Raw genomic sequence first — 20,239 nt, 5'->3', positions numbered from 1 at the left:
GCCTGAGGGCGAGGAAACTCCGAGAGTCGGCTAAGGGCAGGCCAGGGCAGATTCGAGGCCGTCCCCGCGCCGGGCTGACCCCGAGCCAGAGAGCCGCCGGTGCCGATCCGTGAGGGCAGAAGGACAAAGAAGACAGAGCTACAATAAGAAAAGAACTTTATTGTTTATTAACGTTTCTGTGTAAAACTTAAGTTTGTTTTTTCCCTAAAGAAACAGCGCCGAGAGAGGGTTAAGTCAGTCCACCCCTTCCTCGGCCGTTTCCCACAATCCTCCGGACAGCGCGGCGCCCTGTGCAGGCGGCTAATCCGAGTCTGAGAGCACGATGATCTCCTCCGGGTCGCACTGCGTGGCCACGCTCGTCTGCAAGGGAGGGGGACAGTCAGTCCGAGGGGTCTGGAGCAGGGAGCGGGGGGCGGCGCGGAGGGGAGGTGGCAGAGTGCACGGGAAGGGAGCCACGCCGGCTCGGCGTCCCCTTACCTTGTAAGTACCAGGCTGGGCGGGTTGTCCCTGAGGCATCAGGGACCGCCGCGCTGGACACGGGCCGCACAGGGAGCTGGTCACCAGGCCGTGGCTGGGAGAGTCCACCCTTGTGGAGGAATCAGCGACGGGGGCCACTGAAGCCAAGGGGGAAGGGGGGCTGGGCAGGGGGCACACGCTCTTCCCGGCCTTGTCGTGGACGGCCCTTTGCCCTTCGTAGCTGGGGACAGAAGCACAAATGCGGCAGCCTGAGGCCGGAGGGGGCCCTCCCGCCCCTCTCCCACAGCCCCTGCAATCCCTCAGCGCCTTCCCCTGCTTCCTCCTGGTCCTCACCTGTTTCCTAACGGCCCTGCTCCTGCGTGCCCCTCCTTGCGAGATTTCTTGCAGGGAGGACTGGCATCTCCCCAGGTGTGAGGAGAGACACCGCCATTGAAGGAAGTGGAGGTCACCACGACTGCCCCGTTCTCCAAGACGGTGCTCAGGGGGTCCTCCGTTTGCCTCCTGGAGGACGCAATGTCCCCCTCCCCGAGGGAAGGGGGCGTATCCACAGTCAAGGCTTCAATCTCCAGCTCAAAGACCTGAGACACGGGGCTCTCCTTCTCCGCGGGCAACTCCTTGAGGTAGTCCCCATTGCTTTCAGCATCTACGCTGCAGGGCGCCGGGGGCTCCTCTGAAGGCGAAGGCGGCGACACTCCGAGTCCTTCGTTTCGCGGCTCCCCTGAAGGCCTGCTGACCCCTCTGCTAGGTTCCAGGGCCTTTTCAGTGCAGATCGGTGCTGGGGACACGGGGCTCTCGTCTCCAGCGTTGCCTGGAAAAGAAGAAAAGAGGGAAGGGTAGCAGAAGAACTAGAGGAAAGAATACGCTGAGAAGGCACTGGGAGCGCGGGCGGGAAGGGACGGCTCTCAGTCAGGTGGCCCATTCCCAACAGAGCGGACGGAACTGGCAGTGAGTTTTCCTGTCATACCTGCTTCCTCCTCTTCCTCCAACTCCTCTTCATCCCCCTGACCTTCCTGCATCTGCTCCAAGTCCTCCTCCTCTTCAGAATCTGTGGCCTCCTCCTCCTCCTCCTCCTCCTCCTCTTCTTCTTCATCACTTTCCTCATCTTCGTCCTCAGTCTCAACCTTGAGGGTGGTAGGGCACTCCTGGGATGCCATTCCACTAGGGCCCTGGGGGACAAAGGACTTTCTCTAATGAATCCCTTGCCCCAGAGGGTCTGCTTCTGCGTCCCTTGTGCACACTCCCCCAGGGGTCACCGTGGAGTCCCTGCTGGCCAGGGCAGGGGAAGGACAAAGCGTCTCTGAAGGGTAGGTCTCTTCCATACCTCACCAGAATCCACGGAGCCTTTGGGGGGGTCTGCAGCGCGGGAAGAGGCGGCTTGGGGGAGCCGGGCCCTTCTCTTCTGCCTCTCGCCCTCCTCACTCTTGTCTTGCATCATGGCGTATTTGGAGATGACTTCATCCAGCCGGCTCATGGCTAAGCTCCGGTTTTCCCGCAGGCGCCGGGCTAGGGCAGGATCTGACAGTGCGGGGTCAACGCCTATGTGGAAAGATCGGAAGTCAAACCCTAGAAGAAGGGACTAGAGAGATACCGCTCTGCCACACACCTGACATACACAAGGGTTATCGATGGGCATCTCACTAATCCCTACCTGGTGTATAGTCATCTGTGAGGTGACAGCCAAAGTTGTAGATGAGATCCAGGTGGCGTCGCTCCTGTAACCTGACGCCCACGTCTCGGAAAGCATCCTGAGCCATGAGCTGGAGCTGCTGGCGGGGGAGGCCGAGGCTGTGGCGGGCAGCCGCCTTCTCGACAGCCCGCAACACATCTCCATAGTCAGGGAAGGTATCAGGCCCCGGCTTGTTGATGAGCCGTTCGATGCGCCTGTTAACCTCCGGGTAGCGGGTCCCACGGTAGGGAATGCGCTGCTCTATGACTCGGCCTGTCAGTGAAGAGCAGTCCTTCAGTTCACACAGCCGCCCGAAGAGTCGGATTAGCTTCCGTTTCAACCGTGCCTCCTGCAAGTATGTGGAGTCTGGGTCATCCAGTTCTTTGAGATCCAGCTCTTTTTCCTGCAGCCTCCGAATCTCTGCCACATAGAGTGCTAGCAGTTGCTCCAAACGCTGGATCTGCCGCCGGGAACCACGGGTCCTTGGGGCCTCAGAGCCAGTGGTCTCGGCATTTGTGGCGTCCGTGGAGGTGTCTGTGGGAGGGTTACTCCCAGAGGGCTCGCCAGAGGTGGTGGCAGCAGGGGCCAGGTTCAGCTTTTTCTTGGCTGAGTGAGCCTTGAGGACAGTGCAGAGCTCATTAATGTGGACATAGAGCTTGGCTGGCCTGCTCTGGGCCCGAGACAGGACCCGAGAAAGGATGTTGCAAAACTCCGCTGAGGCCAAAAACAGAGAGTGGGCACGCTGCTGCCGTTTACAAAGGAATGGGACCACGTCAGGGTGGTCCGCCGTCTGCGCCTTACACAGTTCAAGGAACTGGAGGGTACAGGGGAAGAAGGGAGGGGGAAAGAGACAAGGGAGGGGGTCGAGAGAAAGAAGGCATGGTGCAATTAGTGGGCGGAAAAGGGCAGGAGAGCCAGTGAGCCACCCCCGCCCTGGGGTACAAGAATCTTCTCCCCTAAAGCTCACCTCTTCAAACAGCTTCTCATTCTCCAACTTGTAGCATTTCTTGCCGCCCGAACTACTGCTTCCTCCAGCCCCCTGGGGCTGGGAGGAGCCCGGGGCTTCTGCCTGGGGTGAGGCCGGACTGGGGGGTGGGTGGGAGGGCCCTGGCTGAGCAGCTTCGTCTTCGTCATCATCATCCAGCACAATGATGCTGTTAGCGGTGGCCATGGGGGATCAAATCCCCCGGAGGGAGGAAGTGGTGGGGATTTCGTATTTCCTGCTGGAAGGGGATGGGGCCTTAGAAAGAGCCCCTCCAGCACAGCCCATCCCTTCAGCTCACACATTTTTCAATTTTCTTGGGTTTCAGTAACACCCAGCCCTGCCCAACAGTGTCCTCACTGCCTGTCTTCAGCAGCCGTGAGTGCCATGTTTTCTGGGGCCCCAAACCACCTGAAACCTCCAGTCCGCACCCCAGCTCCACTCCCCATATCGATATCTGCCCCTTTCAGTTTCGTTTCTCCACTATTTGCCCTAGTTGGCAAACTGCCTTTTCCTCCCAACCCCCGGGCCACCACCTCCCACGCTGCACTCCAGATTTCACTGACGTCCCCTCGCACAGGTGCTACGCCCGTCAGCACCGCCACTGGCTCTCCAACACGTCAAACGCACACCCTCACCCCAACTTGGAGACTCTGAGGCGAAGAAGGGTCCCCCTCAACCACACACTCACCCCTGTAATGTATCTCCCATTCCACCCGCCGACGGGTCTCCAACCGGGAGTTCGGTGGGACGCATTTCGCCTCCAGCCCCTTCCCTCCCACCCCACCCTAATTTTCCTCGTACTCCCGGTGACCTGTAACCGCTCGCGAGCCCCGCACTGGGCTCGCCCGATTCCTCTCGGATCCCAACCCTAAGTCCGGCCTCTTCCCCCAGATGAGCTTCCCGCCAAGTCCCCCTCCCCCAGTTCAGGCCCCAGCCGCCCCACTCCCCTCCAGAGATGGGAAAGAAAGCTTGCCCCTCAGACTCAGCGCCCGGGACTCCCCAGTACCTCTCCCTCGACATCCCCGCCCCCACCTTCGACCCCCGCACAGTGCGGGCCCCACCTCTGAAACAAACGGCCTCTCCAAACGACTCTCACCGCAGATATCAGAAGCTCGCATGGTTACCTCCGCCTTCCTTCCCCCTCCCACCGCAGGCCCTATGCTGGACCGGAAGCAGCAGAGTTTCCGCCTCCAGTCACCTAAGCGCGGCCATCTTCTCGTACGGAACCCAGGCCCTCCGCCCCACCTCCCCCTGTGGCCGGAAGTGACAATAGGCCCGATCCCCGAACGTTTCTGGCGCTTCCTACATTGTATGCGGCTCCCTTCCGCCCGACCTGTAGGCGGCGAGCTCATCCCCGCGGCGCTTCCCTAAGTACCTGGGGGCCGTCATTTTGCCGTACGGCGTTGACTCAGCCGGGACTCCAGAGCTCTGCCAATGGACGTCTTTCCACCCAGCGCTTCTGCGACTCCGCGAATCAGAAACTTCCTGCCTCCAGCCCAACCGCTGGCGAGGCGCGTGCGGGGAGGACTGAGCCACCTTTGCGAGAAGGGAAGGGGGGAACGGAAAACGGCCGCTGAGGAATTGGGCCCTCCAAGGCGACGCAGTGGTGCACGAAAGGGCGGAAACCTCTCACGAGGGAAATAAAACCTTTTCCTTTCGATGGGCTATTGACCAGCCTTCCCGCGCTGCTTTCCTACCTGCCAGGTACCGTTTCCACGGCTTAATCGACTGCGCCTGCCCCTTCCCGTCTTTGGGCTGCGCACTCCCTTGCCGCTGTCCAGCAGCTACTTCTACATCCAGGCGTCTCCCAATCGTGAAATCAAAACACTTGCACACAAATAATTACAACGCCCTACACAGTGTGTTATTGTTATTATTGCGATTGTTGTTTTGCTTTTCAAGCTTCACCACAGACTACCAACCAGGCAGGCGGCACCTACGTGATTCTCCGTACTTTTCCGGAGGGGCTCCCTGAGGCTCAGGTAGTCGTGACCCAGGAGACGTGCCTTGTCCGGCAGCTTCGGGGCCGACGGAGTGGCGACATGGGGCGGGGGGAGGGAGTTAAGAAGAATCTATGCGAATTGCCACCGTAAGGGCTGTAAGATGAAATGAGGCTCGGAAAATACCGCAGGTCTCGTCTCCTCTTCTTTCTCTGGGAGAGCTGAGGAAAGAACGAACGGAGAAGAAACAGACTTGGACGCCCGCCTCACCGCATCCCACCTCGCCCACTTTTAGGGCGGCTGCAGGGACTCATGGAGGCAAGGCTGGGTCCAGAGGTGAGCTTCTGGGGGAAACCGGAGAGGCTAAGACCGTTCCAGTCGCTGGGTGGCCCACTTCTGCATCCCTGAGCATTTCACAGGTGGTGAGCATCTTACCACTTCCCGGGAACGCAGAGGTCCCTACAGGTCCAAGCCTCAGAGTCCCAGAACCTCAAATGCTCCCTTCCGTTAATCCCACATCTGTTCTTTCCAGTCGTCTAAACCTACAGTCTTCAAACTGGGGAAAATGAAAACGCCCCAAAGAGCACTTGGACTTGGGAGATGTTAGAGATTTAATTTCCAGATCCTCATCTTTCCCAAAATTTGTCCTGAATAAATACCTGCAATAGAGGTTCTTTTTCTTTCTTTTCAAGATTTTATTGGGGGAGGGGAACAGGACTTTATTAGGGAACAGTGTGTACTTCTAGGACTTCTTCCAAGTCAAGTTGTTGTCCTTTCAGTCTTAGTTGTGGAGGGCGCAGCTCAGCTCCAGGTCCAGTTGCCGTTGCTAGTTGCAGGGGGCGGAGCCCACCATCCTTTGTGGGAGTCGAACCGGCAACCTTGTGGTTGAGAGGACACTGGCCCATGTGGGAATTGAACTGGCAGCCTGAGCGTTAGGAGCACGGAGCTCCAACCGCCTGACCCACCAGACCGGCCCTAGAGGTTCTTTTTCTTCCTTTTCCTTTTTACAGTAGACTTTCTCTTAAAAAAAAAAAAAGAAAGAAAAGAAAAAGAAAAGAAAAGAAGAAGAAGTATAGTTTTCAACCATGAAATCTGGAGACAGTCTTACCTAGTGGTAAATAAAGTAGCCAACTTCTTTCATTAAGGCACCATAAACACCACCTTGTCTATCTCAGTAAAAACATTTAAAAATTTTTTAACAATTACAAAAATGTGTACAATCTTCATGCCGTTTGATCGGTTCTGCTCTCATAATAATTCTAATGATAACCCTGAAGAAATTTTTTTTTAAAAAACTAGAGTTTTGGGCAGGTTCTGCCCAGTGGCTCAAGTGGTTGGAGCGCTGGTCCTCCTAATGCCCAGGTCACCAGTTCAGGTCGTGGGTTCGATTCCCACATGGGCCAGTGAGCTGCGCCCTCTACAGCTAAGATTGTGAACAACGGCTCTCCCTGGAGCTGGGCAGCTGTGAGCAGCCAGAGGTCGAGGTAAGCTGCCATGAGCTGCCATGGGCTACCTACCGTGTGCTGCCAGGAGCTGGCCAGCAGTGTTGCCAGGAGTGGCTGGCAGCCAGCCGGCAAGATCTGCCATGAGCTGCTGTGAGCGGCTGACCCATGACTGGCGATCGACTGCTTCAGCGGGGGGAGGGTGGGGGGAGCGCAAGGCTCGTAACACCAGCGTGGGCCAGGGAGCTGGGTCCTACACACCTAGACTGAGAAACAGCGGCTGGAACCGGAGTGGGGGGGGAGGTGGAGGAAGGGGGAGGAAACGAGTTTTGATCACAAGAAAGGAAAATATTTTTCTTCTCAGACTTTTAAGTATAAAAGCATAAAATTGTCTCTGGGGAAGTGGAATGGTAATAGGAGTTCAAGGAGAAAAGAGAAAAGGAATGATTCCCAATTGTTAAGAGCTTATTTATGTATTTTTAAATGGATGGTTGTAGGTATCAAATCACTCTGATATTTCAGTTCTTCTGAACATTCAAAAGAGTGATTAAATGTTTTATTTTAAAATGTAAATATTTTCAATATGCCAGGAATTACATCCTTGAAACGAGTTTTAATTATGATGAAAATTTTTAGATGCTTACTGAGAAATATAAACCTGAGGAGTATAAACCTGTTTAAAATTATTTCCTAGAGTATAGGTGCAGAAATTTTAAGACAGCTGCTCTAACCTCTCTAGGTGTCCCCTCCACAGCCCCCAACAGCCCCATTTCCCCCACCTCCCCTCTCACCTCTGTGGCAGAGTAAGAGGATGTTTATAGGAAAGGTGGTCACAATTCGAGTTCCTCCTCTTTCTGAGGTGATCTCAGGAGCCAGTCCCCAAGCTTTGCCCATGGTAGTGGCCACAGCAACTTATAAAGAGCCTCCAGCAACAGTAGTGTCAGAAAGAAGGCCAGGAAGATAAAGAAGGCCTTGTCTAAGGCCCGACGTAGGGGACCCCTGGAAGGAGGAGGACCCTGGGCAAAAGCCAGGAACACATCTTCCTCATCCATGTCACCCTCCTCCTCTGCCATTGTAACCTACAGTCTGACAGCTGGCTGGATCAGGGAGGCTAGGATGGAAGCCCTTGCTCAGCAATGCCAGGATTAAGGGGCGTGGTGGTGGCAAGTCCTTCACCTGCCTGGTTTGACCCTAATTCCCCCACCCGAGAGAGAAAGGAGAGTAGAGCTTCTGAGCTTTTGGAACAATCATGTAATTATCCAATGCAATGTGAATGGTCTGGACAAAATAATTCCTAAAGTCTGTCCAGCTTTATAATTTTGTTTTGGAAATCGAAAGCCCAGCATACAGACATGAAGCTGGAGATGCCCAAGTCATTCTGGGTCTCTAGGCTCAAGGCTCAAGGGCTTGGGCCACCACTGATAGAGCATGAACAAGTGGACCTAGTATGCTACTGGGAGCCGCTGTCAGTCAAAGATCTAAAGGCCATTGCAGCTTTACAGTGGGTAATTGGGGTGGGGGCGGGACTCTCTTAACCAAGGCTGGTGGGGGACAATCAGCTGCAAGAACCCAAGGAAGGGGAGGTTTATTTAAAAAAAAAAGAGAGAAAGAGAGAGAGAAACACCATGATTGGTCAGTGGGGCAAGGGTTTATGATCGAGATTTAACTGTTGGGGCAATAATAATGAAGAGTGAGATTTTTCTGTGGGAGGTCCTGGTCTGAGAGTTGCTGGGGAGAAATGTCCTCCAAGAGATTGTCTTAGAGCAAGGGTGAAAGCTTTTTCTTGACCCTGTTCCCCAGGCACTGGCCTGAAGGTATGTGAGGGAATTCAAAGCCCTTATGGAGATCTGGGGTCCCATGGTGGTGGTGGGGTGGACAGCAGAGGAAGCCATGTTTGTGATAGTGGCTTCATATCCGGAGATTTTAGGGTCTCTTACTGAAATTTCATTTTGAGGTTAATAGGAAGGCCATGTCTACTTGGGAAGACTGTTTACCCTAAACAGTACAAAAGATGTCACAATTCTTTTAGAATCAACTCATGTTATAGTTTGCTGCTGCCTCGGAGGAGAGGGGGGTTCACATAATGACTTAAAAAACCTAGATCAGGGTCCAAACTAATAATTATTTATTAGTTGTGTTAAATTAATTAAACAAAAGGCCATTAGACTGAGGGGGCTCTTATTAAAAAGAAACTGGCCCAAAATGGAGTCATTTTTGCTAATCCCCATCAAGACATAATGCTAACTGTCATGCAGGGTATCATGCAGGGTTTCTGCTCCCGCTCCCCACATAAGAACACAGGACATGGTGAGGCCAAAAAGGAACACCCACGGAGCCATAGATGGGTGAGTCATATCACTATATTCTCGCTGGCGGCTGGGTTGGAGACACAGGAAACAGGAGCCACACAATCCGCAATCCGCTGTCCTAACTGCAATCCGCGCTTGCCAGCCACCATCTTCTTGCTAGCCACTATTTTCTGCTAGCAAAGCCATGGCAGTTATATTAGTGGCCAATGGCTCACTGGTTACAGCTGACGGCCAACTAGCTACAGCTGATGGCCATTCAATCACAGTTGATGGCCATTTACTACCTTTCCATGTGAGGCCGAGAGCCTGGAAACTGCTCTCTGGGGCTCTGTCCCCACACTAACCTAATTGCTGTTTCAGACTCTCCCAGGAATGGAATTTTAAACCAATCAGTCTGGAATTTCCTAGTCAAACTAGTGAGGTAATCTGCCTGATGAGACTCCTTGCTTTGCCCTAAGAGAAGTTGACTTTGAAATAATCCACTCTTTTAACTTCCTTATTCTCCCCGCCCCTATTTCTTTCTATAAAAGCCTTACATTTGTCCAGCTCCTGAGAGCATCTTTCTATTTACTACCTGGGATGCTCCCTGGTTCATGAATCATTGAATAGAGTCAATTAGATCTTTAAATTTACTAGGTTGAATTTTTGTTCTTTAACCCTCTAATGTCATGACAGCCTTTGTCTAAATGTCTCAACTAGGCTTTAAGCTATAGCCAGTCAGTTTCCTTTCTCTGCTTCCACACTGACTCTGGGTCATGTCTGAGGAACACTCATAACCACTTCTGACTTGGCGTTGCCCTAATTGAATGGATTTTTGCTCAAACAAAATTAAAGTTTTTAGTATGCCTCAGTTTATCTTTTTTCAAAGTATTTTTTATAAGAGTTTACTTGAGCCAAAATGGACAAGTGCCAAGCAGTAAGATCTCAAATGCTCCCTCAGTTTATCTTTTACAGTTGTGTGACCGTGACCTTGGGCAAATCACCTGATCTTTTTTTCAGTTTTTTATAAAATTGAGGAAACTTCTTTCCTCACAGAATTCTTATTTTTTAAAGATTTTTATTAAAATATAGCTAGCATTGAATATTACATTAGTTTCAGGTGTATACCATAGTTATTCAACATTTATAGACCTAAAGAAGTGGTCACCATGATAAGTCCAACAACCATCTGACACCATACCACGCTATCACAATATTATTGACTATATTTCCCATGCTGTACATCCCATGACTTGTTTTATTTATACATCCCATGACTTGTTTTATTTATACCTGGAAGTTTGAACCTCTTATTCCCCTTCACCTTTTCTTCCCTTTTTAAAATTTTCAATTACATTTGACATTCAATATTATTTTATATTAATTTCAGGTGTACAGCATATGATTACACATTTACATAATTTAAGAAATGATCCTCCTGATTAGCCTAGTTGTTATTTTGTTTTGTAGATTCCACATATAAGCGAAATCACATTGCATCTGTCTTCCACTGTCTGACTCACTCCACTCAGCACAGTACTCTCTAGGTCCATCCATGTCGCTGCAGATGTCAAGAGCCTATGCCCTTCCCTGGCTGAGCAATATTCTGTTGTATATATATATATACCACTTCCTCTTTTTCCGTTCTTCTATGGACAAGACAGCCAGGCTACTTCCACATCGTGGCCATTATAAACAATGTTGAATGAATATATGGGTGCACATGTTTCCTTGAAGTAGCATTTGGATTTCTTCAGATAAATACCCTGACGTGGGATTACTGGGTCCTTCATTGTCTCTTCTTATAGCCTTTTTTTCCCCTTCCCCTTTCCTTATGCCCCCCACCTCCCAGCTCCGATTCAAGCTGTTCTGACTAGTTGTGAAGAATCCTGGCCCTTGTTGGTATTATGAGCATTGCACTCTACCTGGCTGAGGCAGTCAGTCACCAGCCATTGGTTGGCCGCTCATGGCAGCTCATGACAGCCCACGTCAGCCCAGTTCTAGGTCGAGCCATTGTTCACAATCTTAGCTGTAGAGAGGCAGCTCACTGGCCCATGTGGGAATCGCACTGGTGACCTCGGTGTGAGGAGCACAGCACTCCAACCACCTGAGCCACCCAGCTGCCTCTAGCCTTTGTTTTAAAGTCTATTTTGTCTGGTATAATTATTGCTATTCCAGCATTTTTTGTATATTTTTTGTTTTCGTTTTCATGAAATATCCTTTTCCATCCCGTTACACTTCGTCTGTGTGTGTCTTTCAATCTGAAGTGGGTCTCTTGTAGGCAGCATATATTGTAGAAAGGGTTTTGCTTTCTTATCCATTCAGCCCTCCTATATCTTTTGAGTGGAGAATTTAATCCACTTATATTGAAAGTAATTGCTGATAGATATGTAGCTATTGCCATTTTATTGTTCATAATTTTGATCTTTTTCTTTCCATCTTACAGAAGTTCCTCTAACATTCCTTGTAATATTGGTTTGATGATGATGAACTCCTTTAGCTTTTTCTTGTCTGGGAAACTCTTTATCTGTCCTTTAATTCTAAATGATTGCTTTGTTGGGTGGAATAATCTTGGTTATACGTCCATGTTTTCACTCACATTGAATATTTTGTGCCAATCCCTTCTGGTCTGCAAAGTTTCTGTTGAGAAATCAGCTGACAATCTTATGGAAGTTCCCTTATAAGTTACTACCGTGGTTTCCCGAAAATAAGGCCTAGCCAGACCATCATCTCTAATGCATCTTTTGGAGCAAAAATTAATATAAGACCAGGTCTTATACTATATATTATATAAGACCTGGTCTTATATTATAGTAAAATAAGATCAGGTCTTATATTAATTTTTGTTCCAAAAGACGCATTATAGCTGATGGTCCAGCTAGGTCTTATTTTGGGGGAAACATGGAGGTTACCTTTCTCTTGTTGCCTTTAGGATTCTCTCTTTATCTTTAACCTTTGGCATTCTGATTATAATGTGTCTTGTTGTGGGCCTGCTTGGGCTCACCATGTTTTGGACTCTCAGCACTTCCTGGACTTGTAATGTCTATTTTTTTTTTTGCTAGGTTAGGAAAGTTTTCAGTCATTCTTTCTTTTTTTTTCTTTCTTTCTTCTTTTTTTTTTTTTTAAGATTTTATTGGGGAAGGGGAACAGGACTTTATTGGGGAACAGTGTGTACTTCCGGGACTTTTCCAAGTCAAATTGTTATCCTTTCAATCTTGGTTGTGGAGGGCGCAGCTCAGCTCCAAGTCCAGTTGCCAGTGGTTAGTTGCAGGGGGCACAGCCCACCATCTCTTGTGGGAGTCAAGGAGTCGAACCGGCAACCTTGTGGTTGAGAGCCCACTGGCCCATGTGGGAATCGAACCAGCAGCCTTCGGCATTAAGAGCACGGAGCTCCAACCACCTGAGCCACCGGGCTAGCCCCTTCAGTCATTATTTCTTCAAATAATTTCTCAATCCCTTGCTTTCTCTCTTCTCCTTCTGGTACCACTATGATGAAAATGTTATTACGCATCGTATTGTCCTAGAGATCTCTTAAACTATCCTCATTTTGGGGGGTTCTTTTTTCTTTTTGCTGTTCTGATTGGATGTTTTCTGCTACCTTGTCTTCCAAATCACTGCTTCATCTAGTGTGCTGATGATTCCTTTTAGTGCACTCTTCATTTCAGTTATTGTATTCTTTTTTTTTTAGCATTTAAACTTTTATTAATAAAACAGAAAACTAAACTCAGACAACTGCTCTGTTCTTTCATCTGATCTGACCATATGCCAGAGAAGTGATTCTATATGAGCATACAGGTGAGAACTGTCAATATACCAGTTCTATCAAAAATGGCATATTGGAATATCTAATAAAGTTAGGTAAATGAAATTAAAAAGCGAACAAATTAAATATTAAAAAATAACAGAACCTCTTCCTCAAATATCCGAGGCCTTAATAGTCTTCGATGTAGCTCATTTGTAATCAAGATCAATCATATTGCGCAACTCCCCAAGGAAAAAACTGAGGAAACTCATGGATAATTTTCATAGCTTCATTGTAAAGTCCAAGATCGAAAGGACGGATATCTTCTTTAAACTGAACATAAGATGCACACATAATGGTTGCCTTGGCTGTTACTCTTCCAACTACTTCCACGATTCCAGAGAGTTCTTCATCAAGGGGCTCCATCAACTCAATGGTTCCACTTTTTCCTTCTCCATCTGAAAGAATAAACATTTTCCCACTGGGATGAACCTTTTCCAGCCTCCCTACGAAGCAGACGGGCCGGTCGATGTACTGAGCTAGCATGCTGGCGTTGATGCGGGACTTAGGCAAGTCTACCACCTCCACCATGATTGCGGGGTTAATTCTGAGGCCGGCGGAAAACAAGCAGAAGAGTGAAAATCCAGTTATTGTATTCTTCATTCTGACTGGTTCTTTTTTATGGTTTCTATGTCCTTCTTTATGCTTGCTATCTTTCTGTTGAAATTCTAAATAAGATCCTTGAGCATCCTTATAATCATTGTTTTGAACTCTCTCTGGTAGATTGCTTGCCTTCATTTCATTTAGTTCTTTTTTTTTTGTTTTTGAATTTTCTCCTGTTCTTTTATTTGGGATGTATTTCTTTGTTTCCTCATTTTGGCTGCCTCTCTTTGTTTGTTTCTGTGAATTAGGTAGATCTGCTATGTCTCTGTAATGATGAGCAGGGAAAAATAGAGGAAGGACAAGCTAGAGTGGGACTAATTAATTTATTTAGCAATATCTCATCAACTTATTTAGCAACATACAATAGCAAAAGACAAAGGCAATTAAAAGAATGCGCAAATGACATAAGGTAAAGGCAGTTAAGACTAAACTATATACATTGATAACAGTGTCATGTCAAAGAAGTACACATACACACAAGTTTAAGAGATCCCAACATATGTTTACTATTGATCAAAAATCACTTGGCTAAATATACCAATAACATCAATAAGGAGTATCCAAAAGCAGTAAATAAATTTTATAGGATAGCAACTATTACAGTAGATGTCAAAAGCTCACCAAACTGTGGGAAAACAACAGTGCCAAGGTCAGGAATCAAAACCTTTGCAGGTCTGTGGCTGGAAAACTGAGGCATCTCCTGATGTTGCAAGCTGCAGGCAGCATACTGCATACATAAGTTTCCAAAATGCTAACAAGTTTCCAAAAATGCTGTCACTGTTTCCATTGTTGTTGTTGTCATTATTGGTGGAAGTTAGGGCATCCCCTCATGCTGCAAGCTGCAAGCTGTATACAAGTTTCCAAATGCTAACAAGTTCTCAAGAATGCTGCTATTGTTGCCGTTGCTGTGGTTGTTGCTGGAAGTCAGGGCACCTCCTGATGCTGCAAGCTATAAACTGTACATAAGTTTCTAAAATGCTAACAAGTTCTCAAAAAGGCTAACCATGGGGAACAACACTGGAGAGGTCAGGAACCAGCCAGACCTCATTAGGTCTGCGGATAGAAATTAGAGCATCTCCTGAGGTTGTAAGCTGCATGTTGTATACAAGTTTCCAAAATGTTAGGGTAATGAAATATCACCAATGATCACCAAAATTTTTTTTCACTGTCAACTGAGGTCTGTCTTATACATTTTTTCAGATGTACCCTAGAGGCAAGCTCCTTGTTCCTGCTTCCCCCTCAGGGAATGGCCAGTTCTGGGAGGGTTCGGCAGTTACTATGATAAAAATACTGCTTAACTGGCTGTAGGGCCAGTTTATTCAGACAAACAGTACCTACTGTTCTCGCCTGGGACCATTGGCCCAAGGCCTTTCAAAGCCTGGCAATGTGTCTGTCACGTCATTCTGATATAACTTAGTTACTTTTTAACCTCATTTGTTGATGTGGGTGAAACAGACAAAAAAACTCTTCATCACCTCATATCTTTCCTGCCAGGAATGAGACGAGGGAGAATTTTCTTAATCCTAAACTAACCATCACCTCACATGCAGTTCCTCATGTGAAGGAACAAAAAGCTGACAGACAAAAGCTAACTGTCACCTCACATGCAGTCTCTCATGTGAGGGAACAAAAAGCTAACGGACAAAAGCTAACATCAGCCAATGAAGGCAAATTTTCCTAATATCTTTCCCATAGTCTCCCAGTTTTGGCCGTGTGGCCTTATGTAGTAAGTGCCCTGTAGGGCTCTGGCACAGTCTCCCTGGTCACCTGCATTGGGTGAGCCAGGCATGTCCCTTGTGTGGGTTATGTGTGCCCTCCTGTTATAGTTGAGCCTTGATTGCTATTGGCGTGTCAGTGGGTCGGATTGACCCTCAGGCTGATTGCTTGGGTGTGGCGTTTGGCCACATTCACAGCTTAAGGCTGCTGTGTGGGGCTTACCCCACTGAGCGGATTTGCCCCAGAGGACTCTGGTGCCTGTTGAGACCATCCATTGGGCGTAATAACTAAGTGATGCCAGATAGAAACTAGATTTATAGGGGCAATCACTTTTTAAGGTATATAGATATCTAATCACTATTTTGTACTCCTGAAACTAATTATGTCAAGTATAATTATTTCAACTATAATTGAAAAATAAAAAAATCAGTCATAAAAAATGGAGGCTCATATATTTTTAAAAATTTTTAATAATCAAGCTAATAAACTGTTAAGTATGTTCTCTACTCTTACCTGGACAAGTGTACTTTCATAACCACGAAACTGAAGAATGTGTGTAAAGCAACACAATTGGAAGAATATCAAAATGACTACATTTAATTATTACCACATGTAGGTAGGTATTCTGTTGGTAGACATAAGTAATAAAATAAAGACATGAATTATTTATAAATTAATAAATATATGTGTTATAAAATTTGTTTTTCTTATCTTCATTTTAGGAAAGTCACTAATTATGTTGTTATAATAAAGATTTTCATATAATCTATGTTCTATCGACATTACTGGGCTAAATAACTTAAATGTTAAATGCAACTAACTATTCAAACTTGACAAAATTTGAATATATTTTCATAAAGATATTAATTGAAGTTAATATAAAATTAAAATAATTTTCATGCTTTCAAATGCTATTTTTCTGTTTAAATCATCTATTAAAATTAGTGTAAAATTCAAATTATACTGAATAAATATGAAAAATTATTTATAGAAAGCTGACATTTGAAATTTTAACTTTTTGAAATTTTAGTTAAATCTGATTAACTATTATTATAAAAAATAAAACTATATGTAATTCAAGCATTTGGATGTCTATTTAGTTGTCAGTGTAACTTCATATGTCGTGCTTATAATGCATACATACACATACATACAAATTTAAGAATAATATAAATGGTTTAGTATGGGAAAATGTTCCTCAGGTGCCATGTACAACTGTGGTCCTACTGGGAAATGATATGTAAGAAAATATGTAAGAAAGTATTGCTTTCATACTATCTGAGAGAGATTTGACAAGTTAATTAATTTGTCTTTCCTCTTACCTAATCACTATCACTGCTAAATTCTCTCTGCATTGCAAATATAGAACCATCTATAGTTAGCAGCAACACAACCTATAAATCTTCACAGCATTTGGTCACCATGACCTTTTGTTTCAATGATAAAGAGCAAGAGGCATGGACACACCTTTCATTCAGACCTGAATAGTGTTAATTATAACAGCAGATGTTTAGACTTATGCACATGCTGTATATCATAGGCAGCTCCCAGTGACCGCCACCTTTTGATATTCTTGCCCTTGTGTAATCCCCTCCCTTTGAGTGTGGCCTGGATCCAGCGACTTGCATCTAATGACTACAATATGGTGAAAGCGTAGGGATGTCACTTTTGAGATTAAGTTATAAAAGCCATGATTTCTGTCTTGCTGGGATGCTCTCTGTTGCTGGCTTTGATGAAGTAAGCTGTCACATTGGAGAGGCCTACATGGCAAGAAACTGAGGGTGACTTCTGGACAACAGCCAACAGGAAACTGATAGTTTCAGTCCAAAAACCTTTAAGGAACTGAATCCTGCCAACAACCGTGGGAGTGAAATTAGAAAGAGATCTTTCTTTCCCCAGGTGAGCCTTCAGCTGAGATCAATGGGAACTCCTTGATTGCAGCTTTGTGAGAGACCTTGAAGTAGAGGATCCAGCTAAGGTTCTTCCAGATTTCTGACTCTCAGAAACCATGAGATAATAATGTGTGTTGTTTTGAGCCACCAAGTTGTGGGGTAATTTCTTCTACAGCAATAGATAAGTGATACACTGTGCTAAAACTAAGCATCAGATCCTTAATAACAGAGATGTCCTTTCCAAATTTATTATTTTTGTGCTATGACATGTGAAGCCCTCTAAAATATGGAGCTCAAGGCAGAGTCCCTTCCTGCCTGGGTATAAAAGCAGTACTGGGACTAGTTAATCAGTCTTTAATTTTTTTTTTTTTTTGCTTGCATGTTCCCTAAAAACATTTTGGAAAGGTATGTGCCGTTGCATATTTTTTACTTTATAGTTATTTTTTCCCTTGGGAATTTAAATAACTACAAAGAGTGAAAAAATTCTGATGTTTTGTAAATATTGACATTTTAAAATAAGACAGTTTATATTACTCTTTTACATGTATCCAGTAGAATCTAAATGATATATCTGTTTGATATTCAACAACATCCTTTTAAAATACATATGAATAAACTCTTCTTCAACAGTTAAACATTTTACATTATTTTTCTCCACGAATTCATATTTCATTCACTTCCTCTCCAGAATTGTATCCTAATTTAATGTATTTTATACTTAAAAGTCTTATATTGATCTTCCTATATTTTTCTGCAACAAAAAATATTTTTTTTTAAATTAAGAGTGGCCGGTCAGCTCAGTTGGTTAGAGCATGGTGCTAATAACACGAAGGTTGCTGGTTCAATCCCAGAATGGGTCACTGTGAGCTGTGCCTTCCTTAAAAATAAACAAATAAATAAATAATAATAATCTTTTTTTGTTTTTTTCTTTTAATCATAACAAGCTAAATATTTAAACTCTTCTTCTGGATTGAACCTTTAGGAATATCACAAATTGATCAAAATCACATAAGTATATTATAAATTTTGATAATTTATAAATTATTAAATATAAATCTAAATTTATTTGCAATGCATCTTTTAATGGGTTTGTAACTAGTTTATGCATCACTAAGTCATGTTGCTGGAATAAGATAGCATTTAGTATCAATTCTCTTTTTATTTTTTCTTCATCATAGTAAAAGCTGAGATTCCTCGTTCACATAAATAAGTACATAGGAATGGAAATACTTTTGTTATAGCAATGACATTCACTTCTTTGAACATCTTCTGAATGATATGCCAAAATTCACATAATGAACCATCATTAAAGTTATTTTTAATGATATTCAAGCTGACAACTCAATTAGATTCTCTTTTAATTTTGCTAAAAGCAAAGAATTAGACACCACCTGACTTGCTAAAGGATTCATTAGTCAATCACTAGAACCATTTACTTTAACAAAGAAAAAGGATTTCAAATTGTACTTTTGTTTAGCAACCCAGCCGTTCTTACATTTCGCTGCCTTGGGAGAATGGCAAACAGGAAGTTTAAAATAGGAGGAGAGAGATGAGGATCTGCAGAGGAGTTTTCAGGCAAATCAGTTTTAGGAAAAGGACAGACAGAAGTCGAAGATGAGAAAATAGATACTTCATCACTGGCCATGCCCTCGTGCCCCGTGTAAGGTCTTTATGCACTTCTTGGGATCTACACAGTCTAGGGTGAAAAGCAGAGCACCAGACTAGGGGAGTGTTACATGATTGTCAGGCAGCAGTGACGTCTACTTGAAGCTTCCCATAAATTCAAGGTGAGGCCAGTCAGCATGGCTGTGGGTTTTCTTTCCCTCTGGATATGTTCTGCCACGTGAGTGCAGTGACAGAGTTGGCAGAGAGTGAGGACTTTGCCAAGAGTGCTGGGAAAGGATGAAGTATTAAGGGAGTCAAGGCTGAATGTAAAAATAACATCAGGATTATTGGTGGAGTCCAGACAGGAAAGTGAGTGCTAAAATTTCCAGTTCTTAAAGATGAGATCTTCCAGGATTGTAAAGTGAGAAGAGAAGAAGGTTCAAGACAGAGCTGCCGACAGCTCCAGTATTTAACGTCAGGATAAAGGCAGTGGAGATCAGGCATGATCAAAGAGGTGGTGGGAGGGGTATCAGAAAAGTGTTGTTGGGTCATGAAGGCCACGGACAAGTGTCCCAAAAAAGTGGAAGTCCACGTGTCATCTGCTGCTGGGAAATCAAATGAGAGGAGGTCTGGAAAGTCTGCTGTATTTAGGTACATGGAAATCATCAGGGAATTTAGAGAGAGTAAGAGGCAGAAGCCCATCTGGAGTTGGTTGAAAAACTGGTGGTGGGGACAGGGATGGGCGCCATGAATAAGAACAGCTCCTATTCAGATGTGAAAAGGATGATAGGGTTTTTGTTTATCTCGGTTTTTTATTTGTTTTCATTATACTGTTTGTTACAGTTTATGATATTTACTTGTTAGCTTTCTTTTCTTCATCTGTCACTCTCTTAAAACCGGAATCCAAGCTCTGTGAGGCTGAAGACGGACGCTGTCTTGTCCAGTCTATGCAGTATACTGGACACATGGACATATTTTTGAATGAATTAATAAATGAACTAATGCTAAATAAAAGGTTTACAAAAGTAGTCCTTCCCAAAACAAAAGTAAATCTTGATCCAACGACAAATTCTAACTTTATTTCTTCAAATACAAAGGCAATTTTAAGCTGTTTTGGTTAAATTTTGAGAACTGCGCATTTACCTCTCTTTCCTCATGCCCAAACCCCCCTAAAATGGGAGATAGGGAATAAAAAAGGCACGGGCCTACAGGGACAAAGAGAACAGGAGAAGAGGTGTTATCAGACAGAGAAGCCAAGATTTTAGAAACTGGAAAACTGGCATAGCAGAGAAAAGAGTGGTAACAGACTTTACCATCTGAGAAAGCGAAGCCTAGTGAATATCCTTGTATGTATTTCATGGTTAGGGTGACTGTACAGGCAGATGTCTGGGCCAGTCCTTGTTTGTACTAATGCTCCCTTTGATTCTAAAAAAAGTCCAGTGTAGACATATGTCTTTGTAGTAGAATTGTTAACTCAAAGAATGTGTACATATTTAATCTTGGTAGGTATTGTAAAATTTCTCTCTGTAGAGGTCGCACCAGTGTACCCTCCCAATAATGTGTGACAGTACCAATTTCCTCCCTCACCCCTGCCAACTGAGTGTGTTATCCAACTTTTTTATTTTTGTCTATCTGATGGGCAAAAAATAGCATGTCATTATTGTTTAATTTATATTTTGTAAGTTAAGAGTTAAATTGAGCATGTTTCAATTTCAATCAAATGGTTGAAAAACCATTTGGATTTCCTTTCCTGTAAGTAGTTCATGTCCTATGCCCATTTTCTGTTGATTGTCAGTCTTTTTCTTATTGATTTGAAAGAGCTT

At 45.2% G+C, this 20,239-nt stretch overlaps 3 protein-coding genes across 14 annotated transcripts; all 3 read right to left on the bottom strand.

Annotated features, from left to right (window-relative positions):
* Positions 1 to 138: 138 nt before the first annotated feature.
* Positions 139 to 4,604, bottom strand: DAXX (death domain associated protein). Of its 12 annotated transcripts, none has more exons than XM_081041146.1 (8): positions 4,504 to 4,604; positions 3,111 to 3,366; positions 2,126 to 2,957; positions 1,799 to 2,013; positions 1,442 to 1,643; positions 811 to 1,285; positions 478 to 697; positions 139 to 360 (listed from the first exon to the last, which is right to left on the bottom strand). In XM_081041146.1, exons 2-8 carry the CDS (start codon positions 3,312 to 3,314, stop codon positions 301 to 303), a joined length of 2,208 nt encoding a protein of 735 aa, XP_080897272.1. In that variant the 5' UTR covers positions 3,315 to 3,366; positions 4,504 to 4,604; the 3' UTR covers positions 139 to 300. The 12 variants fall into 12 exon arrangements, with proteins under 12 accessions (XP_080897272.1, XP_080897276.1, XP_080897269.1 ...); XM_081041150.1 differs by having other exon boundaries at positions 1,484 to 1,643; XM_081041143.1 differs by having other exon boundaries at positions 1,442 to 1,598.
* A 2,736-nt stretch (positions 4,605 to 7,340) lies between these two features.
* Positions 7,341 to 7,583, bottom strand: SMIM40 (small integral membrane protein 40; the record flags this gene model as incomplete). The annotated part of the gene is made up of 1 exon (XM_081044526.1): positions 7,341 to 7,583. One exon carries the CDS (start codon positions 7,581 to 7,583, stop codon positions 7,341 to 7,343), a length of 243 nt encoding a protein of 80 aa, XP_080900652.1.
* Positions 7,584 to 12,390: 4,807 nt separating this feature from the next.
* On the bottom strand, positions 12,391 to 13,144 carry LOC308495244 (replication protein A 14 kDa subunit-like). Its single transcript, XM_081043168.1, has one exon. The coding sequence runs from the start codon at positions 13,129 to 13,131 to the stop codon at positions 12,766 to 12,768; it is 366 nt and encodes a 121-aa protein (XP_080899294.1). The 5' UTR covers positions 13,132 to 13,144; the 3' UTR covers positions 12,391 to 12,765.
* Between the last annotated feature and the right edge of the window lie 7,095 nt (positions 13,145 to 20,239).

This window comes from Rhinolophus hipposideros, assembly GCF_964194185.1.
Source record: "Rhinolophus hipposideros genome assembly, chromosome: 3".
Classification (NCBI taxonomy): domain Eukaryota; kingdom Metazoa; phylum Chordata; class Mammalia; order Chiroptera; family Rhinolophidae; genus Rhinolophus; species Rhinolophus hipposideros.
The sequence above is the reverse complement of the archived record's forward strand: the minus strand, read 5'-3'. Positions and strand labels throughout refer to the sequence as shown.

Excerpts from the sequence above, each read along its gene's own strand:
- DAXX (XM_081041146.1), bottom strand. The coding sequence starts at position 3,314 with ATGGCCACCGCTAACAGCATCATTGTGCTGGATGATGATGACGAAGAC. Across the intron at positions 2,958-3,110 it reads ATGAGAAGCTGTTTGAAGAG|TTCCTTGAACTGTGTAAGGC; the intron begins GTGAGCTTTAGG and ends TGTACCCTCCAG. Across the intron at positions 1,644-1,798 it reads GCTCCGTGGATTCTGGTGAG|GGCCCTAGTGGAATGGCATC; the intron begins GTATGGAAGAGA and ends TTTGTCCCCCAG.
- LOC308495244 (XM_081043168.1), bottom strand. The coding sequence starts at position 13,131 with ATGGTGGAGGTGGTAGACTTGCCTAAGTCCCGCATCAACGCCAGCATG.